This window comes from Cebus imitator, unplaced genomic scaffold (genome assembly GCF_001604975.1).
Source record: "Cebus imitator isolate Cc_AM_T3 unplaced genomic scaffold, Cebus_imitator-1.0 Scaffold386, whole genome shotgun sequence".
Classification (NCBI taxonomy): domain Eukaryota; kingdom Metazoa; phylum Chordata; class Mammalia; order Primates; family Cebidae; genus Cebus; species Cebus imitator.
In genome coordinates this window covers 765837-787907 of record NW_016107701.1, presented here as the reverse complement: position 1 = coordinate 787907, position 22071 = coordinate 765837, and the positions used below count along the sequence as shown (strand labels likewise).

Below are 22071 nucleotides of genomic sequence, written 5' to 3'. Positions count from 1 at the left end.
AGGGGGTGCTCAGGTTCCTAGGGCCCTTTGTGCTCTGGATAGCTTTATCTAACAGGCTTCTAAGAGTTTGTCTGAATGAAGGAATGTTACTAAAACGTTTGAAAACCTCTACGTGCCATCAGCCCATGCCACGCACACTGCTCTCACAGAGAGTGTATAAATATTTCGTCTGAGGTCTGTAAACAAGACTGCAAGAAAGTTTCACCACTTATTCCTTGGGCAACATTCAGTTAATTCAGTAATATAGGTATTGAGCATCTATTGTGTGCCTGGCACCTTGCTATGAGTTTCAGATACAGAAATAAAGAAGCTCCTGGCCCACTAGGTGGTTACAACTTACTAAGGGAGAAAGTTATGTAAATCGACAATTCAACATATTCAATGCTATGATGTGCTATGGGAGCACAGGGAAAATAGATAATCAACTCTAGAGAATTCATAAGGCTTCACAGAGGAAGTGAGACCTCAGTGTACTAGATGTGCCTGGGAAAATGTTAGGATTATCCTCTCAATTGCTGTGGAGTAACTGGAGTGAAATAGACGGCAGGGAAATTATTAAACCCTGACCAAAATTTTCCTGGGACCTAAGGTGTTCATTGTCTGGTGATTCTAAAGCCTACATCAACTAGACAAGACTGGAGTTTAAAGATAAATAGGCATGTTGGGGGGGGGCAATTCGGCAAGATAATCCTATCTTCTCAATAGAGATGGCATTTGTCACCAACTTTGACAAGAGGTTTAGTGAGTTTGTAATTGCAAATTCAGGGATAGGCTCCCTCACAGGTCAGGTGAGCTGTTTATCTTTGTATCTTCCATGCCTATGGATCACTCATGGCAAATTAGTACCTATAAATTTGATCGGAGGGATGGGTGGATAAAACAAAATCATCAGTTTTGTTACTGGCATCCATGACACGATCGAACACCAGAGGGCTTAAGATAACACTTTTAAGGATGGCGATCTCCATTATGTCACAACCGTATACACTAGACACAGGAAAAGTTCTCCTGCTCTAAGTTGTTTTTGAAGGCCATTAACAGAAATATTCGTTCCAAGGTGGTAAGCTGTGCTGGACCGAATCCCTTAGGAGACGAGAAAGCCAAAAAGCCCTCCGCATGCCATGCCTGACTACCTTACGGGCTTCCCATGACATCCCTTTTCAGAGCAACTGACACCCACTTCCTGTCCAATCAGGAAGTAAGAAAGATTTTGGCTGTTAGCGGCTCCCACGTAGAAATAACTGTAGAGTCTCCGTGCTGAAAACCTCTTCCAGCACTAGAACTCAAGATCTCCTTTCCCCTACCTCTTCGGGATTCATCTTTAGCTTATCACAGATGCTGAATGAGATAATCAGCGGCAGTAAACAGACCGTTACATTCGCTTCTACCCGGCGGACACTACAAGTCCCAGAATACAGTTCGCTCCCTTCCAAGGAAAATAGCTCACGCATCCCAACATGCAATGCGCCAACAAGCCGCGAGGATTTTTTTCTTGTCCCGCCGAAACAGAGCAAAGCATTCTGGGACTTGTAGTCCTTGAGACGTCTTTCTCTAGGTCCTCCAAGTTACTCTGCGTCCGGTACCGCCTATTCTCTGCTCCCCTGAACCTTTAGGCTAGTCTCGGCCCACTTGAAGACCAGGAAGTTGATCAAACCCCTGGCCGGCTGCTGAGAGACGGTGGCGCGAGTGGGACAGTCGCCAGGGATGGCTGACCGTGAGGATGCAGCGGGTGTCTGGGCTGTTCTCCTGGACGCTGAGCAGAGTCCTGTGGCTCTCGGGCCTCTCTGAGCCGGGAGCTGCCCGGCAGCCCCGGATCATGGAAGAGAAAGCGCTAGAGGTTTATGGTAATTAATTTTACCCAGCACAGCATTTGGCGTTATAGGTGCCGGAGGGAGGTGGGGGGTGCGGGGATGACGGCCTCACCTGAGGGCTGGGAGGGGAGACCTGTTTTGTGTGTGTGTGTGTGTGTGTGTGTGTGTGTGTGTGTGTGCCACATCTTGTCCGAAGCGTAGCAAGCGCTTTCTTCGAGGTCCTAAGCCACGCGGGAGTGGTGTTTTAGGAACTGGGCTCTTCGTAAACCTGGGGCAAGCAGACACTGGAGGTCTTAAATGCTTAATTCTCCACGTACGGCCTTACGTCTTAGAGTCTATTCCAAGATTTGTGGGCAGAGCACAAGTCTAGGGTGTTTGGTTAGAAAGCAAAGCTGGCCTGAGTGCAGTACTAGAACCTCCTCTAGCTCCTGGACACGCACTCCTGCTACCACAGAGGGCACTGGTGGGTGACAGTCGAGTTGGGGACTGGCCCAAGGTCACAGCCACTCACTCCAGCAAAATCAGTAAGCAGAGGTCCCCAAAAGAAGAGAATGAGATTGTCTTCTTGTAGCAAGGCCTTGTATACACACACTCTTCCATGTTATACATTAAATATCTTCTATTTAGCCTTTGGGGCCATCTTTATTGTACAAATGAGGAAACAAAGACTTAAAGATCTACCTAGAGGTCACACTGTCAGTAAGAAACAGAGCAAAAACTAAAGGCTATGCCTTCTGCTTCTAAACTTGATGTACTTTCCACCACTTCACAATTGTCTTACAACTTTTTTAAAAAATTATTTTGTATTGTTTTTGAAAACCAAAAATGCCGGATATAATATTGAGAGATCTAACCATAGAATACAAATATAATTCAAGTAAGAGAGGCAGAAAATTCCTTTTCAGAAAACACTTGTTGCCCTAAGTCCCATGATAACACAACTCTGTGAAAGAGAAGCTTTATCCTCTTTCTTGCCTATATTTTCAAATTCTGTTTCTTTTATTTATTATTTATTTATTCATTTTTTGAGACAGTCTCTTCCATCACCCAGTCTGGAGTGCAGTGACACAGTCTTGGCTCACTGCAGCCTCAGCCTCCCGGGTTCAAGTGATTCTCCTACCTCAGCCTCCTGAGTAGCTGGGATTACAGGCACGTGCCACCACTCCAGCTAATTTTTATATTTTTAGTAAAGACAGATTTTCGCTATGTTGGCCAAGCTGGTCTCGAACTCCTGACCACAAGTGACCCACTTGTTCAGCCTCCCAAAATGTCGAAATTACAGGCGTGAGCTACCATGCTTGACAAAATTCTGTTTCTAATTAAGTGACAAACCCAGGAGAAAATTAAAGAGAAAATAGAGTTTGTTTTTGTTTTTCCCAGTTGCATTTCTGATTGTATGTAATTTTGTGTGATAAATAATAGAACAAAACTTAAGATTATAGAACCTCAAGCACATTCTATGTAAAATTCTGCTTCTTTCTTTTCTACTTCACCATTTCTTTTTTTTTTTGAGACGAAGTCTCGTTCTTTTGCCAGGCTGGAGTGCAGTAATGGTCTCAGCTCACTGCAACAACCACTGCCCCCCAGGTTCAAGCAATTCTCCTGCTTCAGCCTCCCGAGTAGCTGGGACTACAGGCATGTGCAACCATGCCCGGCTAATTTTTGTGTTTTTAGTAGAGACGGGGTTTCACCATGTTGGCCAGGATGGTCTCGATCTCTTGACCTCATTATTTGCCTGCCTCAGCCTCCCATCACCATTTCTCTTTATTGTTGTCTTTTCCTTTATCTCTTTCTCCAGCCTCAGGGTAAGAAGGAAATCCTATTTCTCCAAGGCCAACCTAGACTCCTACATAATTAATCCCATCCCCTTCTGCTTATTTTACCAGTCTCCTCTCCTCCCTACTTATATATTCAATTTATCTTCTCAAAGCTTCCTTTATCCTTGTCATTGTTCTAGGTTCCTTATAAAGCCACTATCCTTTCTCTGTTCCTCCCTTCCCAGCCAAGACCCTAGGAAGACATTTTCAGTTCCCACTTGCTTCCCCTTTTGCAAGCTGGCTTCAGCCCTCCCCCTCTCTACTGAAATTGTTTTCTTACAGCTGACGGGGTGACAAATGAAAGACTTGTTTTAGCTGTCATCAGCCTGAATTTTTCTGCAGCATTTAATATTATTAACCATCCTTCTCTTCCCTTCTCTAGTTCTTTTTGCATTTATTTCTCATTCTGATCCCTAAATTAGGTGCTTTGCATGGATCTGTTGGGTCTGTTTTTCTTTATACCACTGATTCTCACACTGGGTTGCACCTAAGAACAACCTGAGGAGTTTTTAAAACTCAAAGGCCAGCAAACCAATTAAATCAGAGTCTCCGGAATTGGGGCCCAGGCATCAGTTTCTTTCTTTCTTTTTCTTTTTTGAGACAGTTTTTGCTTTGTTGCCCAGGCTGGAGTGCAATGACACAATCTCAGCTCGTTGTAACCTCAGCCTCCTAGGTTCAAGAGATTCTCCTGCCTCAGCCTCCCAAGTAGCTGGGATTACAGGTGTGTGCCACCATGCCCAGCCAATTTTTTTTTTTTTTTGTATTATTAGTAGAGACAGGGTTTCTCCATGTTGGTCAGGCTGGTCTCGAACTCCCAACCTCAGATTATTTGCCTGCCTCAGCTTCCAAAGTGCTGGGATTACAGGTGTGAGCCACCATGCCTGGCCTTTTTCTTTTTTTTTGAGACAGAGTCTTGTTCTGTCACTCAGGCTGGAGTGCACTGGCATGATCTTGCCTCTCATTGCAACCTCTGCCTTCTAGGCTCAAGTGATCCTCCTGAGTATTGGGGACCACTGGCCTGTATCACCCACCTGGCTAATTTTTGTGTGTATTTTTTGTATAGGTGGGGTCTCACCATGTTGCCCAGGCCGGTCTTGAACTTCGGAGCTCCCAAAGTGTGCAGATTATGGGTGTGAACCACTATGCCCAGCTACTTTCCTTCACTTTAAATGTCAAATATTGAAATGTTACCTGTGTTTCAAGGCTTGATTCACATTCCACTCCTATGAAGCCTGTTACCACATTCTTTCAAGCCGAAAGTTATTTCTTCCTCTTGAGCTTCCATGACGCTTTTTCCATTCTTGTTATATTTTCTCTGCAATGTCCAATTTGAGAAACTGGATATGGTCTTATAATAATCCAAGAAAACAGTTTTCTTACGAGGAAAGCAGTAATGAAACATTCTGTCAGAAACCTGGGAGGTGCTGTAGTATTTGCTTTAACGTAAGAGAAGTCAGTGCTTAGGCCAGGTGTGGTGGCTCACACCTGTAATCCCAGCACTTGGGAGGCTGAGGGAGTGGATCACCTGAGGTTGGGAGTTGAAGACCAGCCTGACCAACATAAAGAAACCCTTTCTCTACTAAAAATACAAAATTAGCCAGGCATGGTGGCGCATGCCTGTAATCCCAGCTACTCAGGAGCCTGAGGCAGGAGAATGGCTTGAACACAGGAGGCGGAGGTAGCGGTGAGCTGAGATTGCACCATTGCACTCCAGCCTGGGCAACAAGAATGAAACTCCGTCTCAAAAAAAAAGAGAGGAGTCAGTGCTTAAATTAGGCCTGGCAAAATCATCTTTATTTAGAGTGGTCATGTTTTAATAGACTATTTTATCTCTGATGCCTCTTTAGATTTGATTAGAACGATCCGGGACCCAGAAAAGCCCAGTACTTTAGAAGAACTGGAAGTGGTCTCGGAAAGTTGTGTGGAAGTTCAGGAGATAAATGAAGAAGAATATCTGGTTATTATCAGGTTCACGCCAACAGTACCTCATTGCTCTTTGGCGACTCTTATTGGTAAGTTTTTATGTACATATGTGTATATTTGTATGAATTCTAAATTATTCTTGCTGATATTGACCCATAATAACAACTTGCATAATTATGGAAAAACCACATGGTGTATGTATTACACTTCATGGTTTACAGAGTATTTTCCTGTATTCATCTTCTGTAGTCCTCACAGTTAGCTTGTGAATTAAAATACTGTTATTTTCATTTTGCCCATGAGGAAACTGAAGCTCAGAGAGTTTAAGTGACTTACACAGAATCAGGTAGCCAGGAAATGGTGAAACTAAGGCTCATACCTAGGTCTCTTTACTCCAAATCTGCTTCTCCTTTAGTTATGTCAGGCTACCTCTCCCAGGTTTACATGCCCACAATTAATGCAGAGTGCATGTGGGCCAGTGCCTTTTCTCAGTTCTGGAGGTTGAAGTGGGTGGTGTCAGACTAGCATTGCTGCCATCACCATCTCCTTTCAGCTATTCTACTGGCTTCTATGTAGTTTGGGCAGAAGTCCTGGTAGGAGGCTGGATTCCTAGTATTTTGGATTTGTTAGCAGGTACAATAAATGTCTTTAAACATATGACTGTTATAAAGGGATTTTATTTCAAACCAAATGTTCATGAGTAGGGGATTGATTAAATAATCAATGTAAACAATGGAATACTATGTAGCTATAAAAAAAAAGAATGAAGAAACTCTGCATGTGCTGATACGGAGAGATCTCTATGACATACTGTTAAAAAGTTAAAGTAAGGGCCGGGTGTAGTGGCTCACACCTGTAATCCCAGCACTTTGGGAGGCTGAGGCAGGCAGATCACGAGGTCAGGAGATTGAGATCATCCTGGCCAACATGGTGAAACCCCATCCCTACTAAAAATATAAAAATTAGCTGGGCGTGGTGACACATGCCTGTAATCCCAGCTACCTGGGAGGCTGAGGCAGGTGAATCACTTGAACCAGGGAGTTGGAGGTTGTAGTGAGCCAAGATCACGCCACTGCACTCCAGCCTGGCGACAGAGTGGGACTCCGTCTCCAAAAAAAAAAAAATAAAAGAAGTAAAAGCAAGTATCATTTTGCTTTTATTTGTGTAAAAAAAAGGCAAAAAAATACATTTTTATTTGATTGCATATACCTGAATAATATTAATACATAAATGAATAGTTATAATGGTATTAGTGGGTAGTAGTGGTGGTGGGAGCTGAGCGGTAGCCGAGGTCGTGCCATTGCACTGCAGCCTGGGCGACAGAGTGAGACTCCATCTCAAAAAAAGAAACCAAAAAAAACCCCCAAAATTAGTCGGGTGTGGTGGTATGCTTCTATAGTCCCAGCTACTCAGGAGGCTGAGACAGGAGAATCTCTTGAACCTGGGAGGTGGAGGTTGAAGTGAGCCAAGATCACGCCACTGCACTCCGGCCTGGATGACAGAGCAAGACTCTGTCTCAAAAAAATAATTAAGTAAATACAGCTCGGCATGGTGGCTCATGCCTGTAATCCCAGCACTTTGGGAGGCTGAGGCAGGTGGATTGCCTGAGCTCCGGAGTTCGAGACCAGCCTGGGCAACACGATGAAACCCCATCTCTACTAAAACAAAAAATTAGCCGGGCATGGCAGCATGTGCCTGTAGTCCCAGCTACTCAGGAGGCTGAGGCAAGAGAATTGCTTCAACCCGGGAGATGGAGGTTACAGTGAGCCCAGAGCACGCACTGCACTCCAGCCTGGGCGACAGAATGAGACTTCGTCTCAATAAATACATACCTACATACATACCGACCCTGTGGCAGCCACCACCTCATTATATCTCATCTAATCCTTTTCCGTATTTGGGGATTTTTCAAAAAATTCTCTTAGAAAACCAAATGGTACTTAGAAAACCAAAAACAAGTGAACACCTTCCTAAAAGATAGGTAGTCTAACAATTATATCTTGTTGTGTTGTGCTGTGGTTTGAGATTTTGTTGTTGATGTGTCTTAGCATGGGATGATAAACTGAACTTCAGTGGAACTTGTTTTAAAGAAATTGCTCTATTTGTACCTTGCAGGCATAAAGGATTACAAATTTGAGAGGCTTTTTGTGGCCCTTTTCAAATGACTTTTTCTTGGTTTTAATTTTTGGGTGGCCTGGCCTGTTGTGGGGCATTTAAAAAAGTTTAATGAATTGACAGGACACGGTGGCTCACCCCTGTAATCCCAGCGCTTTGGGAGGCCGAGATGGGTGGATCACTTGAGGTCAGGAGTTTGAGACCAGCCTGGCCAACATGGTGAAACCCCATCTCTACCAAAAATATAAAAAATTAACTGGCCAGGTGCAGTGGCTCATGCCTGTAATTATAGCACTTTGGGAGGCCAAGGTGGGCAGATCATCTGAGCTTGGGAATTCAAGACCAGCCTGACCAATATAGAGAAACTGTCCCTACTAAAAATACAAAATTAGCCAGACATGGTGGCACATGCCTGTAATTCCGGCTACTTGGGAGGCTGAGGCAGGAGAATAGCTCGATCCCAGGAAGCAGAGGTTGCAGGGAGCCGAGATTGCACCATTGCACTCCAGACTGGGCAACAAGAGCGAAACTCCATCTCAAAAAAATAAATAAATAAATAACTGGTTGTGGTGGTGTGTGCCTTTAATCCCAACTACTTGGGAGGCTGAGGCAGGAGAATTGCTTGAACTGAGAGGCGGAAGTTGCAGTGAGCCGAGATCGCGCCACTGCACTCCAGCCTGGAGAACAGAGTGAGACTCCATCTCAAAAAAAAAAAAAAAAAGTTTACTGAATTAATTGACTTTTGCTGGAAGGCGAACTGATGTAGTAAAAGTGGCCTGGGCTTTCCAGTGGTCTTAGGTTCCAATCCCAAATCTGCCACTATAGTAACTCAGTGACCTTGAGGAAGTTACATTGTGACCTTGGTTTAATAATGTGTAGAAGGGGGTTAGTAATAGCTCATTGGATTATCCTAAGGAATATGTAAGATTACATGTTAAATTTTTTAGTGTGGTTTCAGGCTTAAAGGAGCTCTGCTTTGGATTGAGCCAAAGCTGTTTCCAGCGACTGTGTTGTTTGGGGGTTCATAAACACAGCTGTATGCTTTTTCAAGAACCAGTAAGAAGCAATAAAGAGATAATTGGAGGTGGTTTTTTCTTCTCCCTCCACAGGGCTATGCTTAAGAGTAAAACTTCAGCGATGTTTACCATTTAAACATAAGGTAAGGAAGATGTGTTTTTGTTGTCATAAAACAGCTTTGTACCCTATCTGCTTGGAATTCCCTCCTTCCCATCTCATATGTTCAAATACCACACACCACACAATTCACCTATGCAAAGTGTACCAGTTCAGTGGTTTTTGCTTGTCCGTTACTCAGTTGCTTATTGGTTATTCAGTTGATAGGCATTTAGGTGGTTTCTACTTTTTGTGTATTATGAGTAATACTGCTATAAACATTAATGTATAACTTTTTGTGTAGGCATATAAAACATTTCTTTTCTACCTGGGAGTGGAATTGCCTGGTTGTATGGTAACTCTGTGTTTAACATTTTGAGAAATTGTTTGTCTTCCACAGCCACTGCACCATTCTGCATTCCTACCAGCAGTGTATGAGGGTTCCCATTTCTCCATGCCCTTGCTAACACTTATTATTATCCTTGTACAGCCATCCTAGTGGGTGTGAAGTAATATCTCATAGTGTTTTTTTGTTTGTTTTTGAGACAGAGTCTTGATCTGTCGCCCAGGCTGGAGTGCAATGGCATAATCTTGGCTCAGTGCAACCTCTGCCTTCTGGGTTCAAGCGATTCTCATGCTTCAGCCTCCCAAGCAGCTGGGATTATAAGCATGTACCACCATTCTGGCTAATTTTTTTTGTATTGTTAGTAGAGACAGGGTTTCACCATGTTGGCCAGGATGGTCTTGAACTCTTGGCCTCAATTGATCCGCCTGCCTCGGCCACCTCAAAGTGCTGGGATTACAGGTGTTAGCCACCAAACCCTGCTGTCATGGTGGTTTTGATTTGCATTTCCCTGATGGCTAATAATGTTGAGCACCTTTTTATGTGCTTTTCGGCCATTTGTATATCTTTGGAGAGCTGTCTATTCAGATCCTTTGCTCATTTTAAAATAAGGATGTCTTATTTTTTCATTTATTTTTATTTTATTTTATTTTGGGACAGAGTCTCACTCTGTCACTAGGTTGGAGTGCAGTGGCATGATCTCAGCTTACTGCAACTTCTGCCTCCCAGGTTAAAGTGATTCTCCTGCCTCAACCTCCCGAGAAGTTGGGATCACAGGCATGTACCACCATACCCAGCTAATTTTTGTATTTTTAGTAGACGGGATTTCCCCATGTTGGCCAGTATGATCTCAATCTCAACCTTGTGATTCTCCCGGCTTGGCCTCCCAAAGTGCTGGGATTATAGGCGTGAGCCATTGTATCCAGCCCTATTTTTATTTTTAGAGTCTCACTCTGTTGCCAGGCTGGAGTGCAGTGGTGTGATCTCAGCTCACTGCAACATCCGCCTCCCGCATTCAAGTGGTTCTCCTGCCTCAGCCTCCCAAGTAGCTGGGACTGAGCGCCCACCACCACACCTGGCTAATTTTTGTGTTTTTAGTAAAAACGGGGTTTCACCATGTTGGCCAGGATTGTCTCTGTCCTGACCTTGTTATCCACCGGCCTCGGCCTCCCAAAGTGCTGGGATTATAGGCGTGAGCCACCACACCTGGCCAAAAGTTTTAAATTTTGATAAAGTCTAATTTGTTTTTAATTTTTTTACTTGTGCTTTCGGTGTGATATCTAAGGAAGATGTTTTTAACCTTACTATTGGGCAAGAATATGGATATCACAGTTAATTCATGGTAATTGGCTATAGCTCATGGATGATTCAGCCTTGTCCCTTACTGTCTCCTGTAATTGCCTTCTCTACCTTGCTTTACCTAGCCTTTACACAGAGTTACCTATCTACTTGGATTTCCCTTCCTCCCATCTCATACGTTCAAATCCTACACATCTTTTTTGTTTGGTGTTGAGACAGAGCCTTGCTCTTCCAGGCCGGAGTTCAGTGGTGTGATCACTGCTTACTGCAGCCTCAATCTCCCAGGGTCAAGTGATCCTCCCATCCCAGCCTCCCAAGTAGCTGGGATTACAGGTGCGCCACCATGCCTGGCTAATTTGTTCTTAATTTTTGGTAGAGATGAGGTCTCTCTTTGTTGCCCAAGCTAGTCTCAAACTTCTGGGCTCAAATGATTGTCTTGTCGTAGCCTCCCAAAGTGTGGGATTACAGGCATGAACCACTGTGCCTGGCCAAATTCTACACTTGTTTTAAGGCTTAATTAATTACTTTTTTATTTTCCATGATGTCAGTTCTGATTTCTTTCTCTTTTTTAAAATTAATTTTGATTTATCTTTTAAAAATTTTTTCTCTTTTTTTAATCTTTATTTTTTGTATTTACCTTTCCATACTACCAGTCCTGATTTCTTTTCTTTTTTTTTTTTTTTTTTTTGAGACGGAGTTTCACTCTTGTTACCCAGGCTGGAGTGCAATGGCGCGATCTCGGCTCACCGCAACCTCCGCCCCCTGGGTTCAGGCAATTCTCCTGCCTCCCAAGTAGCTGGGACTACAGGCGCGTGCCACCGTGCTCAGCTAATTTTTTTTTTGTATGTTTACTAGAGAGACAGGGTTTCACCATGTTGCCCAGGATGGTCTCGATCTCTTGACCTCGTGATCCACCCGCCTCGGCCTCCCAAAGTGCTGGTATTATAGGTGTGAGCCACTGCGCCCGGCCTACCAGTCCTGATTTCTATAACAAAAGCTATTTATTTTTTTGAATTCCCATAGCTTGGCCCCATAGCTCTTTCTTTGTCTTCTGATGTAGAGAGTATCATTTTCTAACTTGTATTCTATTTATTTTTCATCTTCCCTCCTGGACTGTCAGCATTTTTTTTTTTTTTTTGAGACGGAGTTTTGCTCTGTCACCCAGGCTGGAATGCAGTGGTGCTATCTTGGCTCACTGCAGCCTCCGCCTCCCAGGTTCAAGAGATTCTCTTGCCTCAGCCTCCCAAGTAGCTGGGATTACAGGCACATGCCACCATGCCTGGCTAAATTTTTGTATTTTTATTAGGGATGGGTCTTTGCCATGTTGGCCAGGCTGGTCTCAAACTCCTGACCTCAAGTGATCCACCCAGCTCAGCCTCCCAGAGAGCTAGGATCACAGGCATGAGCTACCATGCCTGACCAATTGTCAGCTTCTTGAGGTCAAAATTCATATATGGTACATCTCTGTGTCCCTGCTTATACATAAGCAGGAGCTCAATAAATATGTCTTAAATTGAGTAAATTGATGAATTATACTAGTGGTTTATGATGCCCTGTAAATTTTATTCTGTTTTCCATTTTTAACTGTTTTAATTATAATGTTTAACTTTTTATTTGGAGTGAAAATAATGAAACGAAATAAATAAAATAGTGAAGAACAGTACAAAGAAATTCCATATATCCTTCACCCAGATTCAGATTCACTAATTGTTAACATTTTGCCATATTTGCTTTATCATTAATTTCTCTTCATATATGTACACACACACACACACACACACACATTTTTTGGAAACATTTGAGTACAAATGTAATGCCCCCTTACTCTAAATACTATAGGATGTATTTCCTGAAAACAAGGACATTCTCTTACATTACTACAGTTCAAATTTCAAAACCAGGACATTGATACATACTGGCATCTAATCTGTAGCATGTATTCAAATTTCCCCTGTCATCCAGTAATATCCTTCACGGCGGTCCCTCCTCCTGTCTCTTCTCCATCACACATTGCATTGGTTGTCATGTCTCTTTAGTCTCGTTTAATTTGGAGTAGTTCCTTAGCCTTTGTCTTTCATAATCTTGATATTTTTGAAGAATGTAGACCAGATATTTTATAGATTGTCCTTCAAATAGAGTTTCCTGATGTTTCCTGGTTAGATTCAGGTTATGCGTTTTAGGCAAGAATACCAAATAAATTTGTCCTCATTGCATCACATCAGATGCCTATAAATTCAGTTTGTCCCATTATTGGTGACAGCTACCCTCACCAACTGTTTGGTTACCCTGAGGTATAGGTCCTATAGGAATAGCTGCATAAATGCTGCTTCCTCCCCTTTACCGTTTTTAGAATAATGAGTCCTGTATAATTTTAAACTGAAGTAAATCAGTATAGAGTGATTCTATGTCTGTTGCTTTGAGGTCTAGAATAAGAGTGTTTTGCCACTAGGGGAAAGGTGTTTTTGTTTTGTTTTGTTTTGTTTTTAAATAGATTGGGGCCAGGTGCATTGGCTCATGCCTATAATTTCAGTACTTTGGGAGGCCAAGATAGGCAGATCACTTGAGCTCAGGAATTCAAGCCCAGCTTGAGCAATATGGCGAAACCCTATCTCTACAAAAAAATAGAGATGGGGATGGAGAGAGGTGGGAGTGTGGGAACTGAGGTGGGAGGATCACCTGAGCCCAGGAAGTCGAGGCTGTCATGAGCCAAGATCGTGCCATGATCTTTAAGGTTCCGTTTAGCTATAATAATAAGTTATGATTTTTCTCATGAGAAATATTTATCTCAGTAGTAAATAAGTAAATACAAATTAGTTCATATGTTTCAATGTTCTCTGGAAAGTAGAAGTCTTTATGACAGCATACTCTTTCTACCACAGGATTTGCAATAATTTTGTAGGTTGTCTCTAAAGCTCTGGGTCTTGGAGGGTAGCTCATGTGTAGGGGTGCAGCAGGGCCAGAAGGGGTAGCTTAACCAGTATCATACTTGAGAATAAATTTAGCAAGATAATAATGAATGAGAAAAGGAGGATGCTAAAAGCTGTGTATCGTGATCCCATTTTTGTAAAACGAGCAATGTAAAGAAACATCCAACTTTGGTATTTGGGTGTGTGTGTGTAAAATCTGTGTTAGATTATGTGGGTAGAGAACAATATGGAAGAAACTACACTAGATTGTTATTGTAGATTTCCTGAGTCAGTGGCAGGGCAGGAGGAAGTTTAGATACTGAGTTGGGAAGAAGTAAAGTGCAGAAGAGAGATATTCTTAAGTAAAACAACATGTATGAGATCTTATTTGTGTAAAACAGTATTTTTGTGTATTCATTAAAAAAAAAAATTTCAGGCCGGGCGCGGTGGCTCAAGCCTGTAATCCCAGCACTTTGGGAGGCTGAGGCGGGTGGATCACGAGGTCAAGAGATTGAGACCATCCTGGCCAACACGGTGAAACCCCGTCTCTACTAAAACTACAAAAAATTAGCTGTGCATGGTGGCGCGTGCCTGTAGTCCCAGCTACTCGGGAGGCTGAGGCAGGAGAATTGCCTGAACCCAGGAGGCGGAGGTTGCGGTGAGCCGAGATCGCGCCATTGCACTCCAGCCTGGGTAACAAGAGCGAAACTCCATCTCAAAAAAAAAAAATTTCTACCTTGGGAAAGAATTAAAAAAAAAATTAATGGAAGTACCACCTGTAGGCCATTCCTAGGTGACCAAAATAAAAAATCCTACTCATTTCAGCCCTTGTTTTAGAGAAGGATATGGAGGATTCGTCCCTAAGTCTCTGATGTTAGAAACAGGATTGGGGGGTGCCAGTCATGTTGGCTCATGCCTGTAATCCCAACACTTTGGGAGGCTGAGGTGGGTGGATTACTAGAGGTCAGGAGTTTGAGACCGGTGTGGCCAACATGGTGAAACTCTATCCCTACTAAAAAAAAAAAAAATACAAAAATTAGCTGAGCATGGTGGTGTGCGCCTGTAATTCCAGCTACTTGGGAGGCTGAGGGCTGAGGGAAGAGACTCGCTTGAACCCAGGAGGTGGAGGTTGCCGTGAGCTGAGGTTGCGCTGCTATACTCTATCCTGAGTGACAGAATGAGACTCCATCTCAAAAAAAAAAAAAAAAAAAAAAAAAAAAGGCCGGGCACAGTGGCTCATGCCTGTAATCCCAGCACTTTGGAAGGCCAAGGAATGTGGATTATGAGGTCAGGAGATCAAGACCATCCTGGCCAGCATGGTGAAATCTCGTCTCTACTAAAATACAAAAAAAAATTAGCCAGGCGTGGTTGTACGTGCCTGTAGTCCCACCTATTCAGTAGGCTGAAGCAGGGGAATTGCTTGAACCTGGGAGGTGGAGATTGCAGTGAGCCGAGATCCTGCCATTGCACTCCAGCTTGGTGAACACAGCAAGACTCCCGGTTTTGGACCCTCATCCCTAGATGTTTGATTCACTATACATTCCACTTCACCCTCTCATCTTAGAATGCTCTAATGTTTTTTCTTTGACTTTCTTTTTCCCTTTCTAGTTGGAAATCTACATTTCTGAAGGAACCCACTCAACAGAAGAAGACAGTAAGTGACGTTGAAATATAATTGAAAAACAACTTCAGATAGTATTTTTTCTTGGATATTGGATTCTTCTACCAGCCAAGTATCTACTGGGTTACTTTAAAAAAAAAAAGTACACAATTAGTTATTAGCTCTTCTTTCCTAGGTAGAGAAACCTAGGCATTTCAGGGAAGGAATTTTTGCAGTGGGACTCCGAGTGCATTAGAGCTCATGGGTGTTGACTGGTTTAGGCCAGAGGCTAGCTACACATCTGTAAATATCCAGCTCTAGGGACCTTGACTTATGAGCTCTAAGTAGGCTGCTTTTCTTTGGTGGCAGGATAAGAGAGCTGTGTACTTGAAATTGGGTCTAGCAAGCAGAGCTTTAGTGAGCCTTGGGGTAGGTGCTGTCTCTCTGGGTTAGTATATTAGAACGGGGGTAGAGAAACTTTTTTATATACAGAACCTCTGGCCTACAGAGAGAAGTCACTCAGTAGCTACTTAAAAATGGCCGAAGTGGGGTTTGGGAAAAGCAAAAGACAAAACGTTCTTTTTTTTTTTTTTTTTTTTTTTTTTTGAGACGGAGTTTCACTCTTGTTACGCAGGCTGGAGTGCAATGGCGCCATCTCGGCTTACCGCAACCTCCGCCTCCTGGGTTCAGGCAATTCTCCTGCCTCAGCCTCCTGAGTAGCTGGGATTACAGGCACGCGCCACCATGCCCAGCTAATGTTTTTTGTATTTTTAGTAGAGACGGGGTTTCACCATGTTGACCAGGATGGTCTCGATCTCTTGACCTCGTGATCCACCCGTCTCGGCCTCCCAAAGTGCTGGGATTACAGGCTTGAGCCACCGCGCCTGGCGACAAAACGTTCTGTATGATCCATGTGTTAAATTAAAAACAGAATTTCAATGTTTTAAATCTACAAATGATAGAGCGCAAGTAATGAGAAATACATTTAAAAGGCATTTGTACGTAAGTTTCATCAGCGGAATGGAAGAAAGAGATGATTGATAATGGAGTAAGAGAAACAGTCAGATAGATACCCAGAAGACTCAGAAAGGCATACCCAGGGCTGGAGAAAGACACACAAAATCTCCTACATAGATGAGAGCTGTAGAGAGGGAAGCAGGGAACCCTGCTGCTTCCAGAGGAATAGCCCATCCAGGAAACTTTTTAGGTTACTGTCATGAAAACTGTTAAAATCATGTCCTAGCTATAGTTTCAGACATGTAGATTATTACACTCTTTGTGGGCTAAATTTCTTTCTTTTTTTTTTTTTTTTTGAGACAGAGTCTTGCTCTGTTGCCCAGGCTGGAGTGCACTGGCATGATGTCACCTCACTGCAACCGCAATCTCCACCTTCTGGGTTCAAGCAATTCTCCTGCCTCAGCCTCCCAAGTAGCTGGGACTACAGGCATGCACCACCACATCCAGCTAATTTTTGTATTTTTAGTAGAGATGGGGTTTCACCATGTTGGCCAGGCTGGTCTAGAACTCCTGACCTCGTGATCCGCCCACCTCAGCCTCCCAAGGTGCTGGGATTACAGGCATGGGCCACCACACAATGAGCTAAATTTCTTTAAACCCCATGAGCTGAGGGCTTCTACCTCTGATTAAAAAAATAAGAGTTTAGGTACCCTAAATCCACTCAGGCTATCCTTTTGAAATTCCTCAAATTATAGGATTTTACAACAGCAATAGTATTAAGTCTTATGATTCCTGTTTTTCGTTTAGTAAATATTTACTAAGAGCCTTCTATGTGTGGGTACAGTTCAACTTTTGAGATATATTCCTGCCTTTGTGGAGCCTACATTGTAGTAAGAAGAAACTGAATTGAAATTATTTACACAGGAATATGTAATGTGTATGTGTGTTTGTCTTCTATATGAGACATTTTAGCAGCATCCCAGAAAAGTCAATCCACATTAAAAATATGGATGTCTCTCTTTTGAACTCTTCTGTTAAGAGTGCTGTTAGCTAATTATAGAAAACGTAATGGGACAATACCTTTATTATATGAAGAGCCATTCAAACTAATTATTAAAAAAGATCTGGTAGATTAATAGAGACATGCACAGGAAATTCATGCAAGAACTAATATATACACATTGAAAATGTTCTATTTTCCTATTAGACAAGGACATGCAAATTATAACAATAATATTGAACCATTTACCACCTCCTATTTTATGAATGTTTATATGTATATTTGTTTTTATTAAGTAATGGCAGCTATTGCCTGGGCATGATGGTTCACACCTATAACCCTAGCACTTTGGAGGCCAACACAAGAGAATGCCTTGAGGCCAGGGGTTTGAGGCCGGGATTTCAAGACTAGCCTGGACAACATAGTGAGACCCTGCCTCTACAAAAAAAATTTGAAAATTAGCCGGGTGTGATGGCTCATGCCTGTGGGAGGCTGAGGCAGGAGGATTTCTTGATCCCAGGAGTTGGAGGTTACAGTGAGCTATGATTGTACCACTGTCTCAAAGAATAATAATAATAATAGTACCAGGTATTGCTGCCAAATTGATAGCTCATATATTGACGTTGACAATGTAAATTGGTGAGTAATTTTGGGAAGTAAATCAATGATATAAATCAAACCATAAAAATATTCATATTCTTGGGCATACGTCTGTAGTCCCAGCACTTCGGGAGGCCAAGGCGGGTGAATCACGAGGTCAGGAGTTTGAGACCCACGTGGTCGATATGGTGAAACCTTGTCTCTCCTAAAAAATACAAAAATTAGCTGGGTGTGGTGGTGTGTGTCTGTGGTTCCTGCTACTCAGGAGGCTGAAGCAGGAGAATCACTTGAACCTGGGAGGTGGGGGTTACAGTGAGCTGCGATCGTGCCACTGCACTCCAGCCTGGGCAACAGAGTGAGATTCCATCTCAAAAAAAAAAGAAAAATCCCATTTTTGAGAATATTTCCAAAAAGAAGGCTATATGTTTAAAGGTGTTCATTGTAGTACAGTCTTCATAATTAGTTTAGAACACTTAAGACTTTTACCATGTTAAATAACCCTGTAGATTAAAATATAAGCTTATGGGGAAAAAACCCAGTGATTTTCAAAATTGTATTTACTCTGAATGTAACTGTATAAAGATATGTATATGGACAAAGACTAGAAAGATGATTACCACTAGATGTGGTAAGTAGTAGAATTATAGTAGACATTTTTCTCTTAAGTCTGCCTTCTAGATGAGAAATTATGAGTAATTAGCCAAAAATGACTTCAAGTTCTCAAGGAGTTAAATTTTTTGTTTCAGCAGGCTAATAAAAAATACTGTCTGGTGCTGTATATTGACACAGTTCTTCTGCTAACTTTTGTCTGTGTATTTTTCAGTCAATAAGCAGATAAATGACAAAGAGCGAGTGGCAGCTGCAATGGAAAACCCCAATTTACGGGAAATTGTGGAACAATGTGTCCTTGAACCTGACTGATAGCTGCTTTAAGAGCCACTGGCCTGTCACTGTTTGATATATTTGTTTAAACTCTTTGTATAATGTCAAAGACTCTCGTTTAATACATAGGTGATTTGGTACCTCAGAGCATTTTTTAAAGGATTCTTTCCAAGCAAGATTTAATTATAAGGTAGTACCTAATTTGTTCAGTGTATAACATTCTCAGGATTTGTAACACTTAAATGATCAGACAGAATAATATTTTCTAGTTATTACATTTAAGATGAGTTGCTATATTTCTTATGCTCAGTCTGATACAACTGCTTTTCATGTCAAATATCTACTGTGCCCAAATGTACTCAATTTAAATCATTACTCTGTAAAATAAATAAGCAGATGATTCTTGTAATGACTCACTGTTTTTATTGAATTGTAAATTCCAGTGTAAATGTTAACTCCTGAAAGATATCTTCAAAGCTTTATTTTTGCTGATTATTTTGTAGAATCAGAGATCTGAGAACCAAAAGGCATCCTTAAGATTGGGCCTACCTTCCTTCCAAGGAGAATCCTGGACCCCTTCATAGATAAGGAACAAATGTGGAGAGGGCCAGATGGCAATCACAATTTTGAAGATCAAGAAGTCCATCAAAGAGGTTTTGATTAAACCAACCTGAATGTATGGCCTTCACTGTATTTGTAGTTCATTTGGTTTGTTTTAGGGGTAAATGGTCATGTGAAGTATAGCAGCCTCCAACATGGGCCCCTCACTTCCTGGTATTCACGCCCTTGTAGAATTGCCTTCCATATTGAATTAGGGCTGATGGGTGTGATTAATAAAGAATGGCAGAAGTGACAGTAGTTGACTTCTGAGGCTAGATCATAAAAGGTATTGCTGCTTTTACCTTAGTCTCTTGGATTGCTCATTCTGTGGGGATCCAGTCACTATGTCATGAGAACTCCTGTGGAGAATTCCACATGGAGTGCAACTGAGGCCTCCCAACAACAACCAGTGCCAATTTGCAAACCATGTGAGTAAACTCCTGAGCCAGAACTGCCTAGCTTCCAAATTCTGGACTCAGGCACTTTCTTGGGTGCTGAGGACACAGAGATAAATCAGCCATTGTTTGTCCTCCTGGAGTTCATACTTATCACCTTACACCTGCAGCTTCTGTCTGCTCCAGGCAGTGAGTGATTGAGCCTGTCTTACCTAGTGCCTGAGCTAGTTCTGGCCAAGTGGAAACAGAAGCCAGGCAGCAGGACCAAAGACAAAACTTTGCCTTAGGAAGTGTCTAGTGAGGGTGCTACTGATGTGCAACTCCAAGTGGATCATTGCTAGAGGAGTCACCTGAATTGCTGGCCGTGCCGCTCCTGTAAGCTAGATGTGTCTTCTGTTTTCTCCACTACTACCAGAATGATTTCTCTTTTTTGTGTGACTCACTCCAGCTTCCTAGTCCTAGGTGAGATCTCTAGTCGGCTGATCTCAAGTCACATGTCCATGTCCTGGCTGCCAAGAAGGCAGGAGAAAAGGTAATGTGATCTTTGATGTGGGGAGGTGGACTCTGTCCCCCAGCAAGACTCACATGGTAGGAATTCTATAACAGAGTGAGAAGGTTAAAAAAACTAATGACTACTACATGAATTATCTTAGAATGAATTTGGCTGGGTGCTCATGCCTGTAATTCCAGCACTTTGGGAGGCCAAGGCAGGCGGATCACGAGGTCAGGAGATCAAGATCATCCTGGCCAACATCGTGAAACCCTGTCTCTACTAAAAATACAAAAATGAGTCGGGTGTGGTAGTGCACACGTATATTCCCAGTACTTGGGAGACTGAGGTAGGAGAATTGCTTGAACACGGGAGGCAGAGATTGCAGTGAGCCAAGATCATGCCACTGCATTCCAGCCTGGTGACAGAGCAAGATTCCATCTCAAAAAAAAAAAAATTTTAAACTTTATTAATCATAATGACATCTACACCGAAGTAAATAATAGAGGTACGTATATAGTCACAAGATGTGTTATCTAGTCCATCTTTGGCAAGGGTTAGTAAACATTTTTGGAAAAGGGCCACATAGGCAATATTTTAGGCTTTTCAAGCCATATGCTCTGTTGTAACTATTCAACTCTGCCCTCATAACACAAAAGCAGCTGACGGTCTGTAAACCAATAAGCATGATTGCACTCCAAGAAAACTTTTTGGACACAGATTTGAGATTTGAATTTCATATAATTTTCATGTGTCATGAATTATTATTTTCCTTTTGATTGTTTCAACCATTTAAAAATATAAAAACCTTGGCTTGTGGGTTGTACAAAATCCAGCATTGAGCTAGATTTGGCCTGTGTGCTGTTAGCAAACTCCTGATTTATAAGAACGATCATTCTTTGTGGAAAGTCAGACCAGTTGGAAAATCAGATAAAAGATGTGGAATGGGCCCTCTCCCTAGGGGGAAAAAGGCACTCACATGAAACTTTGTGTATGACTTCAGGACATTCACAGACTTGCTTAGGAGCCAGTGGACCCCAGGTTAATAACTGCTTTAGAAGTAATGCTGGCTGAACATTGGGCTTCCCCCTCCTTTAATAACCCCCCCGAGTCCTGAGGGTTCACAGCTTTGGCTGGGACTGTAGGGGCAGAAGGAAGTGAAACCTTTCCTCACCCATTATAAAGGTCATGGCCAGCACCCCTGTGAAAAAAGATAGGATAACAAGAGAAAAGCATAGCAAATGTAGTCAATCCAAGTTTTATGTGACTCAGCAGGCTTCAGATATGAAGAATCCAAAGACCCAGGGAAAACTATTTTTCTGCTTAGGTACCACGGCATTCCAGCTTGGGTGACAGAGTGAGATCATGTCTCAAAAAAAAAAAATATATATATATATATATGAAGACTGGACAACTGTATAGAAATGTCATTGGACAAAAAGAGTATGATCTGATAATAATGGACCAAGTAGGGAAACCCAGCAAGGCCTGTCCAGATTCTTCCTGGCCTTTCTGTGCAGCATTCCTTCCTCCTGGGTATGGGGCAGAACCCCTCTGGAATGAGAGTCTTATGACCTACTGTTAGATAAGGTAGGTCAGATAATTTCTTTATGGCCAGCTCATGCACAGAAGGGCGGGGGAAAGTTAGAGTAATATTTCTAGGTTTTATAGCTTGCTTTTTTGTTGTTACTGTTTTTGTTTTTGAGACGGTCTCGCCCTGCTGCCAAGGCTGGAGTGTGATGGTGCAATCATGGCTCACAGCAGCCTCAACCTCCCAGGCTCAAGCGATCCTCCCTCTCCATGGAGCCTCCCAAGTAGCTGGGACCACAGGTGCATGCCACCATGCCCAGCTAATTTTTTCTTTTGTTGTTGTTATTTATTTATTTTTTTTGTAGAGATGGGATTTTGCCATGTTTCTCAGACTGGTATGGCTTGTTTTGGAAAGATATTCTGGTTTCTATTACCTCCCTCGGGGAAAAGAAATTCTGTTTTCTGTGACTCCCTTTGGAGGAGAAAGGGGCAGGAAGAGAGGAGGGCAGGATATGGGAAGAGAGAGTCTTTGCTTTTGAGGCTGCTCCTGAGGCTTCCTATTTTCCTTTAATTCACAGTATGCCAAGGAGCCATATTTTGGGTTATTGCTTTCTGATCCCCAGCAGGAGCCACTACCTTCTTGGTTTTTTTTTTTTTTTTTTTTTTGAGACAGGGTCTCTCTCTGTCACC

At 42.5% G+C, this 22071-nt stretch overlaps 1 protein-coding gene across 4 annotated transcripts; it reads left to right on the top strand.

Moving 5' to 3' along the window:
• Positions 1 to 1465: 1465 nt before the first annotated feature.
• CIAO2A (cytosolic iron-sulfur assembly component 2A) lies at positions 1466 to 19202 on the top strand. Of its 4 annotated transcripts, none has more exons than XM_037731202.1 (5): positions 1466 to 1844; positions 5476 to 5640; positions 8776 to 8825; positions 14936 to 14981; positions 18870 to 19046. In XM_037731202.1, exons 1-5 carry the CDS (start codon positions 1721 to 1723, stop codon positions 18881 to 18883), a joined length of 399 nt encoding a protein of 132 aa, XP_037587130.1. In that variant the 5' UTR covers positions 1466 to 1720; the 3' UTR covers positions 18884 to 19046. The 4 variants fall into 4 exon arrangements, with proteins under 4 accessions (XP_037587130.1, XP_037587131.1, XP_017363541.1 ...); XM_017508051.2 differs by lacking the exon at positions 18870 to 19046 and adding an exon at positions 18308 to 18771 and having other exon boundaries at positions 1469 to 1844; XM_037731203.1 differs by lacking the exon at positions 8776 to 8825 and having other exon boundaries at positions 18870 to 19202.
• Positions 19203 to 22071: the final 2869 nt, after the last annotated feature.